Source organism: Macrotis lagotis, chromosome 2 (assembly GCF_037893015.1).
Source record: "Macrotis lagotis isolate mMagLag1 chromosome 2, bilby.v1.9.chrom.fasta, whole genome shotgun sequence".
NCBI lineage: Eukaryota > Metazoa > Chordata > Mammalia > Peramelemorphia > Peramelidae > Macrotis > Macrotis lagotis.
Window position 1 is genome coordinate 15,115,882 of NC_133659.1, and position 14,530 is coordinate 15,130,411.

The 14,530-nt window shown below is 38.2% G+C and overlaps 1 protein-coding gene across 1 annotated transcript in view; it reads left to right on the forward strand.

Annotated features, from left to right (window-relative positions):
* ITGB3BP (integrin subunit beta 3 binding protein) overlaps nucleotides 1-14,530 on the forward strand; it is a 54,851-nt gene that overhangs the window by 18,947 nt on the left and 21,374 nt on the right. The window contains exons 3-4 of the mRNA XM_074221266.1: nucleotides 5,592-5,742; nucleotides 14,105-14,224. Of these exons, the coding sequence (XP_074077367.1) occupies nucleotides 5,592-5,742; nucleotides 14,105-14,224 (271 nt within the window). The remainder of the gene's footprint in view (nucleotides 1-5,591; nucleotides 5,743-14,104; nucleotides 14,225-14,530) is intronic.

Sequence of the window (14,530 nt, forward strand, 5' to 3'; positions counted from 1 at the left end):
TATTGTCATAGTTCTGACCGTAAATGTTGCCGACCAGTGAACCAGTGGCATTATTCCCATGACCCATTGGGCAGCTTCTGGGAAACCAAAGGCTTTGAGTTCTGGAGGAGAGGAAAAGCTGCACTGACAACTAGTCCATCGAGACACAGGTTTGAATTAGCAGTGTTGTTGCTGAAACATCATGACATCTTATATAGCATGAGTCACTATTTTGTCACCCGATGTCACATCCTGGTGCTTTGCCTGGTATTGGTGGATTGCTGAGGTGCCTCACTGATACAGGAGGAAAAAGTCATCATCAAAGGTCAAGGACTCCTGCAGCATTCAGAGTTTCACCAGAATACCTGTTTCCTATCAAATCAGCCATAGATGAAATGGGTCTGCTAAAGGCAAGTGAGAAGGATGTCTTTGAAAAACCTTTCACTATAATAGATACAATGTGTACATCATACCATCATTAACTTTGTTGGCATAGTCTTCAAAATTTAAGAACAGCTATTGAATTTTGAATTGAATTTCACCTCTGGTGGAACAATACAAATGCTCCCGGGTCATTCTCTTAAACATGGCCCAGTTTCAAAACCAACAAAACAGAACTGGAGTCCTATTATCCGGGTGACTTAGGCCTGCTTTGAACACTCTTAATTTTTGATGGTGGTGCAGTGGGTAGAGCATGAGCCCTGAATAGCCTTGTTATTTGTAAAAGCATATGATTTCTCTCTCATCACACTCAATTTGGATCAAGGTACAACATGGAAATAAAGTAAAGACTGACAGATTGCTTTCCGTGGGGGATGGGGGGAGGGAAGTAAGATTGGGGGGAAAATTGCAAAACTCAAATAATATCTTTAATAAAAATAAATTTAAAAAAGACAATGTTCAATAAAATGAATACATGTTTTTGTTTGTAGAAGACAATCTGTGAAAAGTATTGAAACAAAAAGTCATGTCTGTTTGAAATTTCATGAAGAGTGGAGTTTTCAGGCAAGAAATCCAATTCCATTTGGCTCCCATGCTGGTTGTAATTCCAAGCAGTCAGAAGCTTAGCCCCACCAAAACAGCATCTGCCCAAAGGCCAGTCCCCCTCACTGCTGCTCCAAGTCATCCAAATCTCCTTCCTCCTACTCACATGTAGGCATGTCTACCTTTTCTCCTGCTCCTGAAAGGAATCCAGGGTGGTCCTGGGTCCTTGCCCCTCACCAACTCCTTGGAGGTTTAGATGACCCCGGAGTCAGGCTCTGCCCCCATCTGCTGTCACAGCCCAGGACCTGGGAAGACCCAGCTGAGCTGTGGTCTGTAAGGAGCACAGCTTGAGATGTATGCTGGCCACAATGAGAGCACTGGACAGACAAGTCCAGGGCCAAAAGCTCATATCAAGTCCTGACTAGGTCCTAAGCCTGGACACAGCTAGTGCTGCTGTGATACAACTACCCTGCAAGGTAAGCGCTGTTATCATCCCAATTTACAATTGAGGAAACTGAGGCAAATGGGATTTGAGTGACTTGTCCAGGATCAAACTGCTAGTAATGTCTGAGGCTGGATTTGAATTCAGCTACTACTCCAGGTGGATCATTATAAAGAACTAAAACATGTAATTGTTTTTTTAAGAAACATTTTATTTATTTTTGAGTTTTATAATATTTCCCCCATTCTTGCTTCCCTCCCCCCACCCCCAGAAGGCAGTCTGTCAGTCTTTACATTGTTGCCATGGTATACATCGATCTAAGTTGAATGTGATGAGAGAGAAATCATATCCTTAAGGAAGAAACAAAATATAAGAGATAGCAAAATTACATCATAAGATAATGGGTTTTTTTTTAAATTAAACGTAATAGTCTTTGGTCTTTGTTCAAACTCCACAGTTCTTTCTTTTGGATGAAGATGGTATTCTCCATCATAGAAACGCCAAAATTGTGCCTGATTGTTGTACTGATGGAATGAGCGAGTTCATTAAGGTTGATCATCATCCCCCTGTTGCTGTTAGGGTGTACAATGTGAAACATGAAATTGTTAAGAGAATTCTTAGTAGAACAAAAGGAAAAGCTTGTTTTTCCTTTCTAATCTTTTGTCATTAGAGAATGACAGTTTGTTTTCAAACTCAAACGGAAGAAAGATCTGGGGTAGTTGGGTTTTTTTTTTTTTAAGAAACCAAAAAATATAAAAAATAGATATTTTCTGAAAAGTAGACATTTTTTTCAAGGAGAAATAAATGTATGATGTACAGTTGAAGTGTTGGCAATTGGATAAAGTAAGTTTTTTGGAAAAAATATTTTAGGAAGTATTTAGGAAATATTTAGGAAAACAGATCAACACAAATATAATTTAGCTTAGTGACTTCCATTTCTTGTGCATATACTGGGAAATAGTGTATGTAAAATACATTCCTAGAATAATAATTCCTATAATTACATAAATTTCTAGAAAAGTAGGGCAGGGATTAGATAAACATCACAGCTTCTGCACAGAATTTTTTAAATATAAATTTACTTATTTATTTTTCCAATTACATGCAAAGATAGTTTTCAACATTCATTTTTTGGTAAGATTTTGAGTTCCACATTTCCCACCCTTTCTTCTTTTCCTCCCCCACTCCACACTATGTGTGTACATTGTTCTCCTGGTTCTGCTCACTTCACTCAGCTTCAGTTCATGTAAGTCTTTCCAGGCTTTCTCAAGTCTGCCCACCCATTAAATGGATAGAGCACTGGCCTTGGAGTCAGGAGGATGATGAGTTTGAAACCAGGCTCAGACACTTAACACTTACTAACTGTGTGACCTTGGGCAAGTCACTTAATCCTGATTGCCTCACATCCAGGGCCATCTCCAGTCATCCTGATCCATATCTGACCACTGGATCCAGATGAACAGCCCCCATCACTTAAATCCAGTTCAGGTTCTTGTCATGGCATCCTCTCCCTGATACCATGGTTCTCTTTGAGAATGAAGGTCAGTCGTCATCATCATCATCATCTTACAGAACAATAGTATTCTACCACATTCATGTATCAGTTTCTTCAACCATTCCCCAACAGATGGTCATCAATTCTTTGCCACTACAAAAAGAGCTACTATGAATATTTTAGGGCATGTGGGTCTTTTCCCCTTTCTTATATCTTCTTGGAATATAGACCTTTGCAGCAGCCTTCCTGGATCAAAGGACATGGATAGCCCTATTGCCCTTTGACCCTAGTTCCAAATCTGCATGCCATTCTTGATGTTTGCCAATATTTTAAAATTATGACTGTGAGAAGGATTTTATGGTAGTGCATTTGGACTGGATACAAAGATTAGTGAAAAAATTGATCTGGTTTTAAATTTTCTGAAAGGAATGTCTTAAAAATAATGATTCAGCATTGAGCACTGTATCCAAGTTGGAATAAAGCAGAAGCAAGCCTGGGTACCTCTAGGGCTTATGGTCTCTTCCCTTTGGCTCTTCCCACTGGGTCAATTTGTTTTCTTCTAGCTACATTAGATGTGTGGGTGTCATACTCCTTCAGGGAGGATGATGGTGAGAAGCCTGGCTGGTGTGTCCACCTGCCTTGGAAAGAGGAGCCCCCTTGATCTGGATGGCCACCAGGAAGAGGTCAGGGCCCTTTGGAAGTTGACTTGCACTGGGCTTTTTCTCATCTACCTCAGGCTCAGACCCTGTCCTCTTGGACACCTCTTGTTGTTGGCTCCATATCCAGTTATTGCCTCAGCTGCATTTAAGAGAAAGGATTGTTGCATTGCCTTTCACTGAGCTCCTCGCCCCTGGTTTGGCCCACAGTCAGTCACTTACTCAGGTTCCTTATTTCCAGCTCCTCTATCAAAGTTCATGCCCCATTCTGTCATCTCTGATGACCATAGGACCGGGTCAGGCAGGAAACATGGGTAGGCCATGTAGTTGCTAAGCCCAGGAGATAAAAAGAATTGCAAAAGATGGCTTGGGACAAGCAAGAAACGGATCAGGCAATGGGAACCAATCCCCAAAGAGAAGGTGACAGAATTTAGGAGCATAGGGATACTTCTTATAAGTGGGATTTGAATTGGGATCCGAAGGAAGAAAGGAGACCAGTGAAAATGATGGGAGTCTTGGAGAGGTGGCATCACTAGACTGAAGAGTAGGTGGGGAACTGCGTTGAGAAGGGAAGTCAAGTGTAAGAAACCTGGAAAGGTGGGACTTAGGGACAACCTAGGAAAGTCTTTGAATGCCAGCCAAGGATTCTGTATTTGCCTCGGGTCTGAGAGTGGGGTCCGACCTGCTCTTTAGCTGCCTTGGGGTGGGGGGAGTAGAGGGAGAAGAGACTCTGGCAGGGAGACACATCAGCAGCTATTGAAGCTTTCCAGGTACATGCCAGGGTGATTGATAAAGGAGAGAAAAAAGAGAGTTATCCGAAGGAATGGATGTGCCAACTGGATAGTTGGGAATTAAGTGTTCCCCCATTCATAGGTCCCCAGTGTGTATGTACCTTCCTCTCTACAAAGGAGGCTCATTTTTGATTGTGAGAAACTGTTCTTGAGGCAGCCCAAGCCCAGAGGAAGAGCACCATATATTTGGCCAGTCCAGCCCCAGCCCTGGGAGCTGTGGGTGGAGGCTGTAGATGGAAGATGGCAGTACAGAAATCTTGCTTGGATTTCTCCAAAAGTGACTGGACCCAGTCTGGGTGACTGCTTGTCAGTGGTCACTAGAGGGAGCTCCTGCTCAGGGATGTGTTGAGCTTGTTGATGGCCTCCACTGTCAGATTCTATGATTACCAGTCATTGGTCTTCCAGCCTCTTTTGGAAGACATCAATGACAGGGAGCTCTCTACCTGTTCTAATTTCGGATGACTTTCTCCAAACTTTATTCCTTGACCTTCAGCAGCCTCTGCAAGTTGGCTCCCAAGTGACTTCGACCTTAGACCTCACAATTTCCAAAAGAGAATATTTGGCATTTATCCACGTCCTGTTTATATTCTCTTTACATTTTACATTTTATCTGAACATGCTTGTAGTGGTACTTGTGGTCTCCCTCACCAGAGCATAAACTCCCTTGACCACAGGGTTTGTTGCTTTCTTTGTCTTTCTCTGTAGTATCTGGTGCCCCCCAAGATACTTGATTGGTTCCAGTTACATTGCCACCCTTGGTCCTGAACTTTGCTAGAGGTTATAGATCCCTTTCCCCACATTCCTTTTCTGACAAATTCAGGAGTTACCAGGGAGTTTAGAAACATATTGTGTCCTATTCCCAGAGAAGCATTTTTAGTTGACAAATGAAGTGGTTCAGTTTTTAGGACTACAGTCTCCTGAATTGACACGGTGTTCAGCCCAAACCAAAATGTGAGGTTACCTTTTACTTGCCTATTCCATCCAGTTTGTGGATGCCCTACTGAAAAAGAACAGCTGTAATAAATGGTTCCTATATTAAAACTGTATCTTAAAAATTGTTGAACTGATCTGAAATGTCAGTGTAAAAATGGCTTGATTAACTTTGAAGGGAGAAGATAAGTGTTTGAAACCTGAAAATGAGCAAAGTAGGATTTGCATTGATAAGAAACTCTAGATGAATTTGTACCATGTGACAGAAGATATGTAAAGATCCTTCACCTTATCTCAACATGTCTCTGTTACAGTCCCCTAAATCTCAGCGAACCCAAGGACATTTGATAGCATCTTACTCACCGACAACAGGGACTTGCCAAATCAGCCCATATTCATCTCCCAGAAGTCAGAATGGACGAGACTCTGGAAATGGACCAGACTCTGGAAATGGACCATCAAATGGTTAGTTGAGCATTCTTTTTCTGTTATTGCAAAATTTTTCTAGTTCTTGGTTAAAATCAAGGATTTAAAATACAATGTATGGGTCCCATTGTCTCTGAATTTTTTCTCTCTGTCATTTAAAGAATTTGGTCATGGAGAAACAGCATTAAGATAGATTTGATCATGTCAACATAAACTTTTAGAACACTTATCTTAAGCTATTGTTGCAAAAATTATTTCTATACTATCATATTTTTAAAGTAGAAATTATGCTGTGCTTGCCTTTAACTACCAACTATTAATTATAACCTGTGAGGGTGCTTGCATGAACAAGCTACTAGTCACATTTTTGAAGTAAGTCTAGAGGTTTAGAATATTTCTAAATGTTTATTTCTTTTTACCTGTCATCTAGTTAGTATCCTCTCCAATGTCTGAGGTCAAGAAGATCTAAATTCACATCCAACCTGAGATACTTCCTTAGCTCTGGAGCCCAGGGCAAATTGCTTCACCATTCCTTGTCCCAGGTTTCTTATCTGTAAAATGGGATTGATAATAACATCTACATCCTAGAGTAATCTCTCCAGAGTACTTAGCACACAGTACAGTGCTCAGTCCATAGTATTTTCTATGGAGATGGCTATTATTGTGATTAACTCAAAAATCATGCCTTTTCCACATTTTTGCTATTTATAAGTCATGTCCCTTTTTAATGTTCAAATCAATGGCCAGTGTTCACCTTTCCCTTGTAATAAAGAAGAATGTAAGTAAGGAAAGTCCACTGACAGAGTAGCTTCTTCTGACCCTATAGGATGTTCACATAATTCTGAATCGAAGTTAGTTTTAAATTGGCTTACGTTTTTACCAAAAAAACAAAAAACAAAAAACTTGTGTGATAATATGAAAATGTTTTATTTTTAATACTTTGAGCTTTTTTTTGCTTCTGCATAATGTTTTTTAAATATATTTTATTTCCCCCAATTACATGTTAAAACAAATTTTTAAATTTCTTTTAAGTTTTTAGTTTCAATTCTATCTCTCCCTCTCTTAGACCTGTAAAATCATGTGAAAATTTCCATATTAATTATTTTGTATAGGAAGACTTGAGTAAAAGAAAAAGAATGAAAGGAAATGAAAAGTACCATGCTTCATTAATATCTGTTTTTTCTCAGGAGGTAAATAGCATACTTCATCATTAGTCCTTGGGACTTTCTTGGATCATTGAATGAGAATATCTAAGTCAGAATTCTTCTTCAAATATGTTTAACATTCTCCTGGTTCCATTAACTTTACTTTGTATCAGTTCATGTAAGTCTTTAAAGGTTTTTCTGAAATCATCCTTCTTGTCATTTCTTATAGTACACTTATGCACCGCAACTTGTTTAGTCATTTCCCATAAAAAAGATGTAATAATTTTGTGCAAATAGATGTCTTTGGGATATAGAACTAGTAATAGCATTATTGAATCAAAAGGGATTAGTTTTATAGCCCTTTGGGTATAGTTCCAAATTTCTCTATAGAGTGATTAGATCAATTCACAACTCCACAATTCACAACAATGCATTAGTGTTCCAGTTTTTCCACATTACCTCCAATATCCATCATTTTCCTTTTTTGATCATATTAATCAATTGGTACCTCAGGGCTGTTTTAAAATTGCATTTTCCTAAACAATATAGAAATATTATTTATATTGAAATATTAAACAGAAAAAGTTTTTTAATACGACTAAGAAAACCTTGATTTCTTTGTCTGAAAAGTGCTTGTTCATAGCTTTTAACCAATTATCAATTGGAAATTATTTGTCTTTTTATAAATTAGACTTAAGTTCTCTATATTAAATATATAGAAATGAGTCCTTTTTATCAGAAATACTTGGTGCAAATTATTTTCTTCAGTTTTCTGCTTTCCTTATATCATTGGATTTGTGTTAAAACTTTTTAATTTTATATAAAATCAGAATGATCACTTTTACATTTTGTAATGTATTTTCTTTAGTCCTAAATTCTTGCCTTATCCATAGATCTTATAGATGCTGTTTTCCAGTTTTCCCAGCAGTTTTTGTCAAATATTGAGTTTTTATTCAAAAAGTTGAGAGCTTTAGATTTATCTTATACTAGATTGCTGTGGTTATTTACTTTAATGTAATTTGAACCCAATCTATTACACTGATCCACCACTCTATTTCTTTGCCAGTACCAAATTGTTTTGCTAATTAGCACTTTATAATACAGCTTTAGATCTGATACAAGCAGATCAGACATAGTTTTTATGATTCCCTTTATAATACATTTAAAAAGATCTATGCAGTTGTATAGATTGTTTGTTATTTAAACTATGAATCAGGGATATATCTGATAGTTTTATAACTTATTGTTGTTCATTCAATTTTGGTCATATCTAACTCTCCATGATCTGTTTTGGGTTTTTTTGGTAAAGATCCTAGAAGGGTTTGCCATTTCCTTCTCCAGCTCATTTTACCGATGAGGAAACTGAGGCAATCAATATTAAATGATTTGCCCAGAGTCACATAGCTAGGAAGTGTCTGAGACCAGATTTGAACTTGAGAAGATGAGTCTTCCTGACTCTAGACCCAGCTCTCTTATCTAGTGAGCCGCCTAACTGCTCAGTTTTAATAATGTAAAATGTTAAATAGGTTCATTTAATAAAATCTCTTTCAGATATGAAAAACCTAATTCATATTTTATTGTTTAGCATTTCTTATACTGTAAACTTATTCACAAGAAATTACACAAAAATACAGATATATCCCTGTTTGCTATGCTTTTATTTGAATTGTTTAGACATGAAACCAATGGACACAAACTAATCAGTGATTTTTTTTTTTGGTTTAATTCTGATCCAATATCATTTTTATCCTTTAACTATTTTGGATAAGATTAAAGTCACAAAAGCTCGTAATGGATTACACATTTTTTTAAAGATCTATAATTCTATAGCATTGGGTACACATAAAAAATAAACATGAATACCTTACAGACTGAATATATGGATGACCACCTATACACACTGAACCAGGAATGGCTTGTGAAGGCCATATGGGCTGTATTTTCTCACTGAGATTACTATGAACTGAAGGGAACATTCTCACATTTGATATTTAGGTAGATAATTATTCCAACACATAGTGGTGAGCTCTTTTGCTGGAGTCATATGGAAACAAAATGGTATCTTAAATTCTCTATTAGACCATGACTTAGTGCTTTTTAACCCAGCAGTTCTCAACTGTTTCTAATTTCTAATTCCATCTTTTTTTTTTTTTTAGATTTTTCAAGGCAATGGGGTTAAGTGGCTTGCCCAAGGCCACACGGCTAGGTAATTATTAAATGTCTGAGGTCAGATTTGAACCCAGGTACTCCTGACTCTAAGGCCGGTGCTCTATCCACTACGCAACCTAGCTGCCCTAATTCCATTTTATTTTTAACTGATATGTAATTTGAATTGTCCATAAACCCATCACTTGGATAAACATTTCTCCCTTTTCAATATTGGATAAAACCTTCCTTCCAAAAGCCTTAAAAGATCTTAAGAAACTACATTTTAAAAAGTAGGCTGTGTTTCTTTTACTTAATTCTGAGGTCCATTTGTTTTTCTTTATGGTCTAGAGATATAGTCAAAATTGCCAGGGTTCAGTATAACTTTTCAGAATGCAAATAGAAGTTAAAAGTTTTGTGAAACAATTTTGTGGAATAGTGGGAGAAGCTTTGGAAGGAAATGCCAAGGGAAACACATAAGCATGGCAATTTAGAAAATAACAATGTTGTTTTTTTAATATATTCTTCACAAAACAGAAGTTTGTAATAAAAATTCATTATTTCATTATATTCCTCTTTTCTGTTTTACTTTGTTTATGGAAATGCTTGCTTTTTTGTTACTTCTTAAATTCATAATTTTAAAGAGATTTTGTTTTTGTTTTTAAATATTTTTTTCAATTAGTAAAAATAAGTTAAACATTGTAAAAAAAATTTTGAGTCCCAAATTCTTTTCTTCCTTCACTTCTCTCCCCCTTCATTGAGAAGGCAATTTTGTTATAGATTATACATTTCCAGTCATGCAAATACATATATATATATATATATATATATATATATATAAAATATAATTTATTTAAGGCAATGGGGTTAAGTGACTTGCCTAAGATCACACAGCTAGGCAATTATTAAGTATCTCAGGTTGGATTTGAACTCAGGTGCTCCTGATTCCAGGAAGAGTCAGGTGCTTTATCTACTCTGCCACCCAAGCTGCTCCCCCAAAAATATATTTTTGGAAAGAAAACAGGTCAAAAAAACCACACACAAAAAAGTTTTTAAAAGTATACTTCAGTTTGCATTCAGATTCCTCCATTCTTTCTCTGGAGATAGCATTTTTTCATCATGGGTCCTTCAGAACTGCCTTGGATCATTGTATTGCTGAGAATAACTAAGTCGATCAGAGATGGTCATCCTACAACAATGCTGTTTCTGTGTACAATGTTCTCCTGGTTCTGTTCACTTCATGTTGTATCAGTTCATTTAAGTCTAGGTTTTTCTTGTCCTTTCTTATACTGCAGTAGTATTCTATCACAATCATATACCTCAGTTTCTTTAGCCATTCCCTAATTGTCAAGTATCCCGTCAATTTCCAAAATTTGGCCACAATGAAATATTATATTTTTGTATGTAGATCATTTTCCTTTTCTTCCTTCCTTTTTTTTAATTTACATTTTTGGGATACGAACTTAATAGTTGTATTGCTGAGTCATGGGGTCTACACGGTTTTATTGCCCTTTGGATACATTTCCAAACTGCTCTCCAGAATGGTTGGATCAGTTCACAACTTCACCTGCCCTGCATTAGTAGTCCCAGTTTTCCTATTCCTTTCATCACTTGTCATTTCCCCTTTCTGTCATATTAGCCAGGATTTTTTTTTCAGGTTTTAAACTTGAAACCAGGAGGACTTGGATTCAGATCAATTCTGTTAATTATTCATCTTGGGCAAATCTGCTTTGCAATGCAAATTTTGGTTTCTTTATCAGTTAAGTAGCAATATTAATACTTTCATGACCTGTCAGGAAAGTATTTTGTATAACAGAGTGATTAAGAACAATTACTTGTTCCACAGTTGTTCTGTTTGAAATGATTTGAAACATGTTTTAAATCTGACAATTCATCTGTTGGACCAAAAAGAATCCTTATTATGTCTGCTTCTATTGTCAGCAGACTTGTGGTTAGAGTGGAATTAATATTTATTAGTCAATGAAGATTATGTTATGTCTTATGTTATGTCCAGCTCAAGAATGATATGTTTATTTGGTGTTTCCTGTTTGTGAGAAATTTCAGAGTATAGAAGAAAATGAGCCTTATTTAGGCTGTTGCCCCTTGAGGCCCATGCACAGGGGAGTCTGGACCACTGGTCACAGGGGCTCCTCTTGGAGACCCTCCTTTGGCACATCTGAGCCCTCCAGAAACCCTCCGGGATCTAATGTTCCCTGAGTCTTGAGCCAATAGGGACACAATTTCTGAGGAGTCACCATGTCTTCAAGGAGGTGCCACTTTAATTTGCAAATAAGAAAGTTTTTAAATAATTTTTTCCATCATAAATAACTATTGTAAACAAGTCTTATGTAATCTTGATTACCTTGGCTCCTTTTTTCAGTCAATTGTCATTACAAAGCATAAATCAAACTATTCTTACAAAGAACATGATGCTCATGTGTGTCCTCTGGGCCCCAACCTTCAATGCCTTCCTCCCTCCCCCCATATCCCATTGAGGATGTCCCCTTCCCAGGATCATGCCCATAGCCACCACTGCCCCAGTCGCTGCTGCTGGTCCAATATGGCAACTGCCCCTGCCTTGGTGAGGAGGGAAGAATCCCACAAGCCCGCCTTACACCAACCCTTCCTCTACTCTGCCTGGAGGGGCAATGGCTGCCCATGGACCAGCAGCTGCCCCGCAGGATGTCTGGGTGGCTGCTGCCAATATGAGCATGATCTTCTTGTCTGTAGATCCTTGGTGCTCAGGTGGTCCACAGTTAGGAAGTGCCTTCTGGGGGCTCAGCGCAATCAAGTGGCATCACAGCCAAGTCAGCCACTAGAGTCCAGAGGCCAACTAGGACAGCCACAAGGGCTGGGCACCCAGGAAAATGTGAAGGAAAGACTCCATTCTGGTTCATTCCCATGGTCATGCTTCCAGACTGGGCCTGGAGAGCCACTACCTAGGCAGCTGTGGGAACGAGAGCTGCTTCCAGGTGCCCCCTCCTTAGTTTATAGAGAACCTTTACTACCTGGTCTCATTTTTATCTTGACTATCCCTAACCCTGTTTTAAGGCGATTGTGGGGGTCCCAGAATGAAGGGCAGATGCTTTCTGGGTTTTTTTCATTCTTAGGCCCCTAATTACTGCCTGGATTTCTTGAACTAATAGCAGCTCATGTTGATAGAGGACTTGCTGGTTTAACAAAGCTCTGTGAAGTGATGAAAGCATTATTGTTCCCATTTAGAGGGGAAAAACTGAGGCTTAAAAAAATTTAGTGACCCACTCTGTGCTAAGACCATAGTGCTGGTAAGCAGTGGGCCCAGTGTTCTTGCCACTACAGTACACTACTGGAGGATCCAAGGAGTGCTGCAGATCCCCATTTTCCATGGAGTTGACCCTTTGCTATCACTCCTGTTTCTGTATTGATGATTGTAAATACCTCTGTCTGGGAGACAAGGCCAGTCAAATGAGACCATAGATAAGTCAAATGTGGAGCATTAAAGGGACCACTATGGGCAACCATCCCATCCTGAGGATGATTGGTTCTTATTTGTAGTACTGAAGTACTGGAACATAAAGTCTGCTATGGAGGAAAAGGGACAAGTCTCAAATCAACTTTTAAGCTTATTTAGTCAGAATTCATTTAATATTTAGAATTGAAATCCAATACCCGTAGTGGAAAGAATGTAGTTGAGAGACTAGAGTTTGAGTCTCATCTCTGTTCTTGAATGGTGTAAAGGGATTCATGCAGCCTCATCTGCTGATTCCTTCTCCTTCTGGACCCAAAGGCAGGCTTGGCACAATGTAGCACTGCATACTGCACAGAGACAATGCTTCCAACTCCCCGGGATGCAACATTTGAGTACTTTAATTTTTTTTTAATTTTATCTATTTAAGGCAATGGGGTTAAGTAACTTGCCTAAGGTAATTATTAAGTGTCTGAGACTGGATTTGAACTTGGGTCCTCCTGGAGTCAGGAGGTGCTATATCCACTGAGCCACCTAGCTGCCCCCTGGGATGAAACATTTGGATCTCAGAAGAGCACTCAATCTACATAGAATGGGCCCTTATTGAACACTCTAATCATCACAAATTGATACTAATTATGTTTTCTTTAAAATAAGACAAGCACAGTACTTTAGAAAAAGTTGATTATTTTTATCCCTCATCATTAGGTAAATGTTAATAAGAAATAGGGATATTTTTATCTTGACATCTGCAAACATACTGAGCATCTACCATGGCTGAGGCGCTGAACATTTAAGAAACGAGCTTACATTCTAAAACTTATGATTTTAATATCATTTAATATTCTAAACCTATTAACTAGGCTCTGGAAAATAGAATTTTAATTCACTTAATTTTACTTCTGTTAATTTTTACAAATTGGACAAAACATTAATGGTTTGATTATTTATGGTTTGTTAATCTGCTAAGAGCTTATTGCTTTCATTGTGTGTACCATGAATATGAATAGAACACTTAATCTTAAACCCAATTATATCCTGCTTTCCCTGGTTATGGAGGGAAGAAGAACTTTCCAACCTCTTCCATTAGTCTCTTTGCTCAGATTCAGGATCCTTGACCTAGCAGACTGTTGAATCCCACAGTTTTGTGGGCAGAAGAGCCAGTTCCACAGTGCACTTTGGGGGTTCCTTTGGCCCTGAGGAAAAGTGAAATCCTCTCCTGCCTTCAGTTATTTAGTAGGGGAAGATGACTCTCTCACAAGTCTACTTTTAACATCATGGGAGAGAGAACAGAAAGAGTCTGTTGAAATTATTGTGGAGCAGTTAAACAATGATATATATTTTGTTGGCATGCCATCAAGACTGGAAGCTCTAGCGTCTGGAAGAGAGGGATCAAGCATGTTCTTGACCCCAGCAGGCAGCTCTCAGAGCTTGAGGGAAATGCTAAAGGTATATTTAAGAAAAAATGGCACGACAGTCCTCTCAAAGTAGAATGGGTTTCCTTCAGTGTTGTAAGAGCTTCATTTGACTAGAGGCTTCTATGAAGAGGTTAGGTGGTGTCTTAGGAGAATAGTTAACTTTTCAGTCTGTAATTGTTTTAATAACCTATGAACCACACCTTAAGACATTAACATGTATTCTTCAAATGGTGCCTCCACATCATCAGTTGGTGAACCTTTATTAAGCACCTGTGTGTGCCAACCATTGTCCACTGCTGCTGGGGATACCAAAAAGAAGCCAAAGACGCTGCCCTCAGGAAGATCCCCAGGAGACCACAAGCGAAGAGGTAGGTGGGAGCAAGCTTGTTAATTAATTGATTAAATTGGCCACTTGCTTGAATCCAGTTGATGGTGACATTGTAATCTTGGAGCCCTGCCAGAAAGTTTAAATACAGACAGAATTTAAGAGATGACAGAAACATTTGTAGGCTATAATTGCTGACCTTCACGTAGCTTGATTAAACAAAGGTAAACTGTACCCAGGATGGTAACCTTGCATTAAATACAGCAGATTTGTTTGGTTTTCTTATAGGAGGACCAAGTCAGAATGATGAAATGAAAGTAAAAACATAGACCAACATATCTTAGAAACC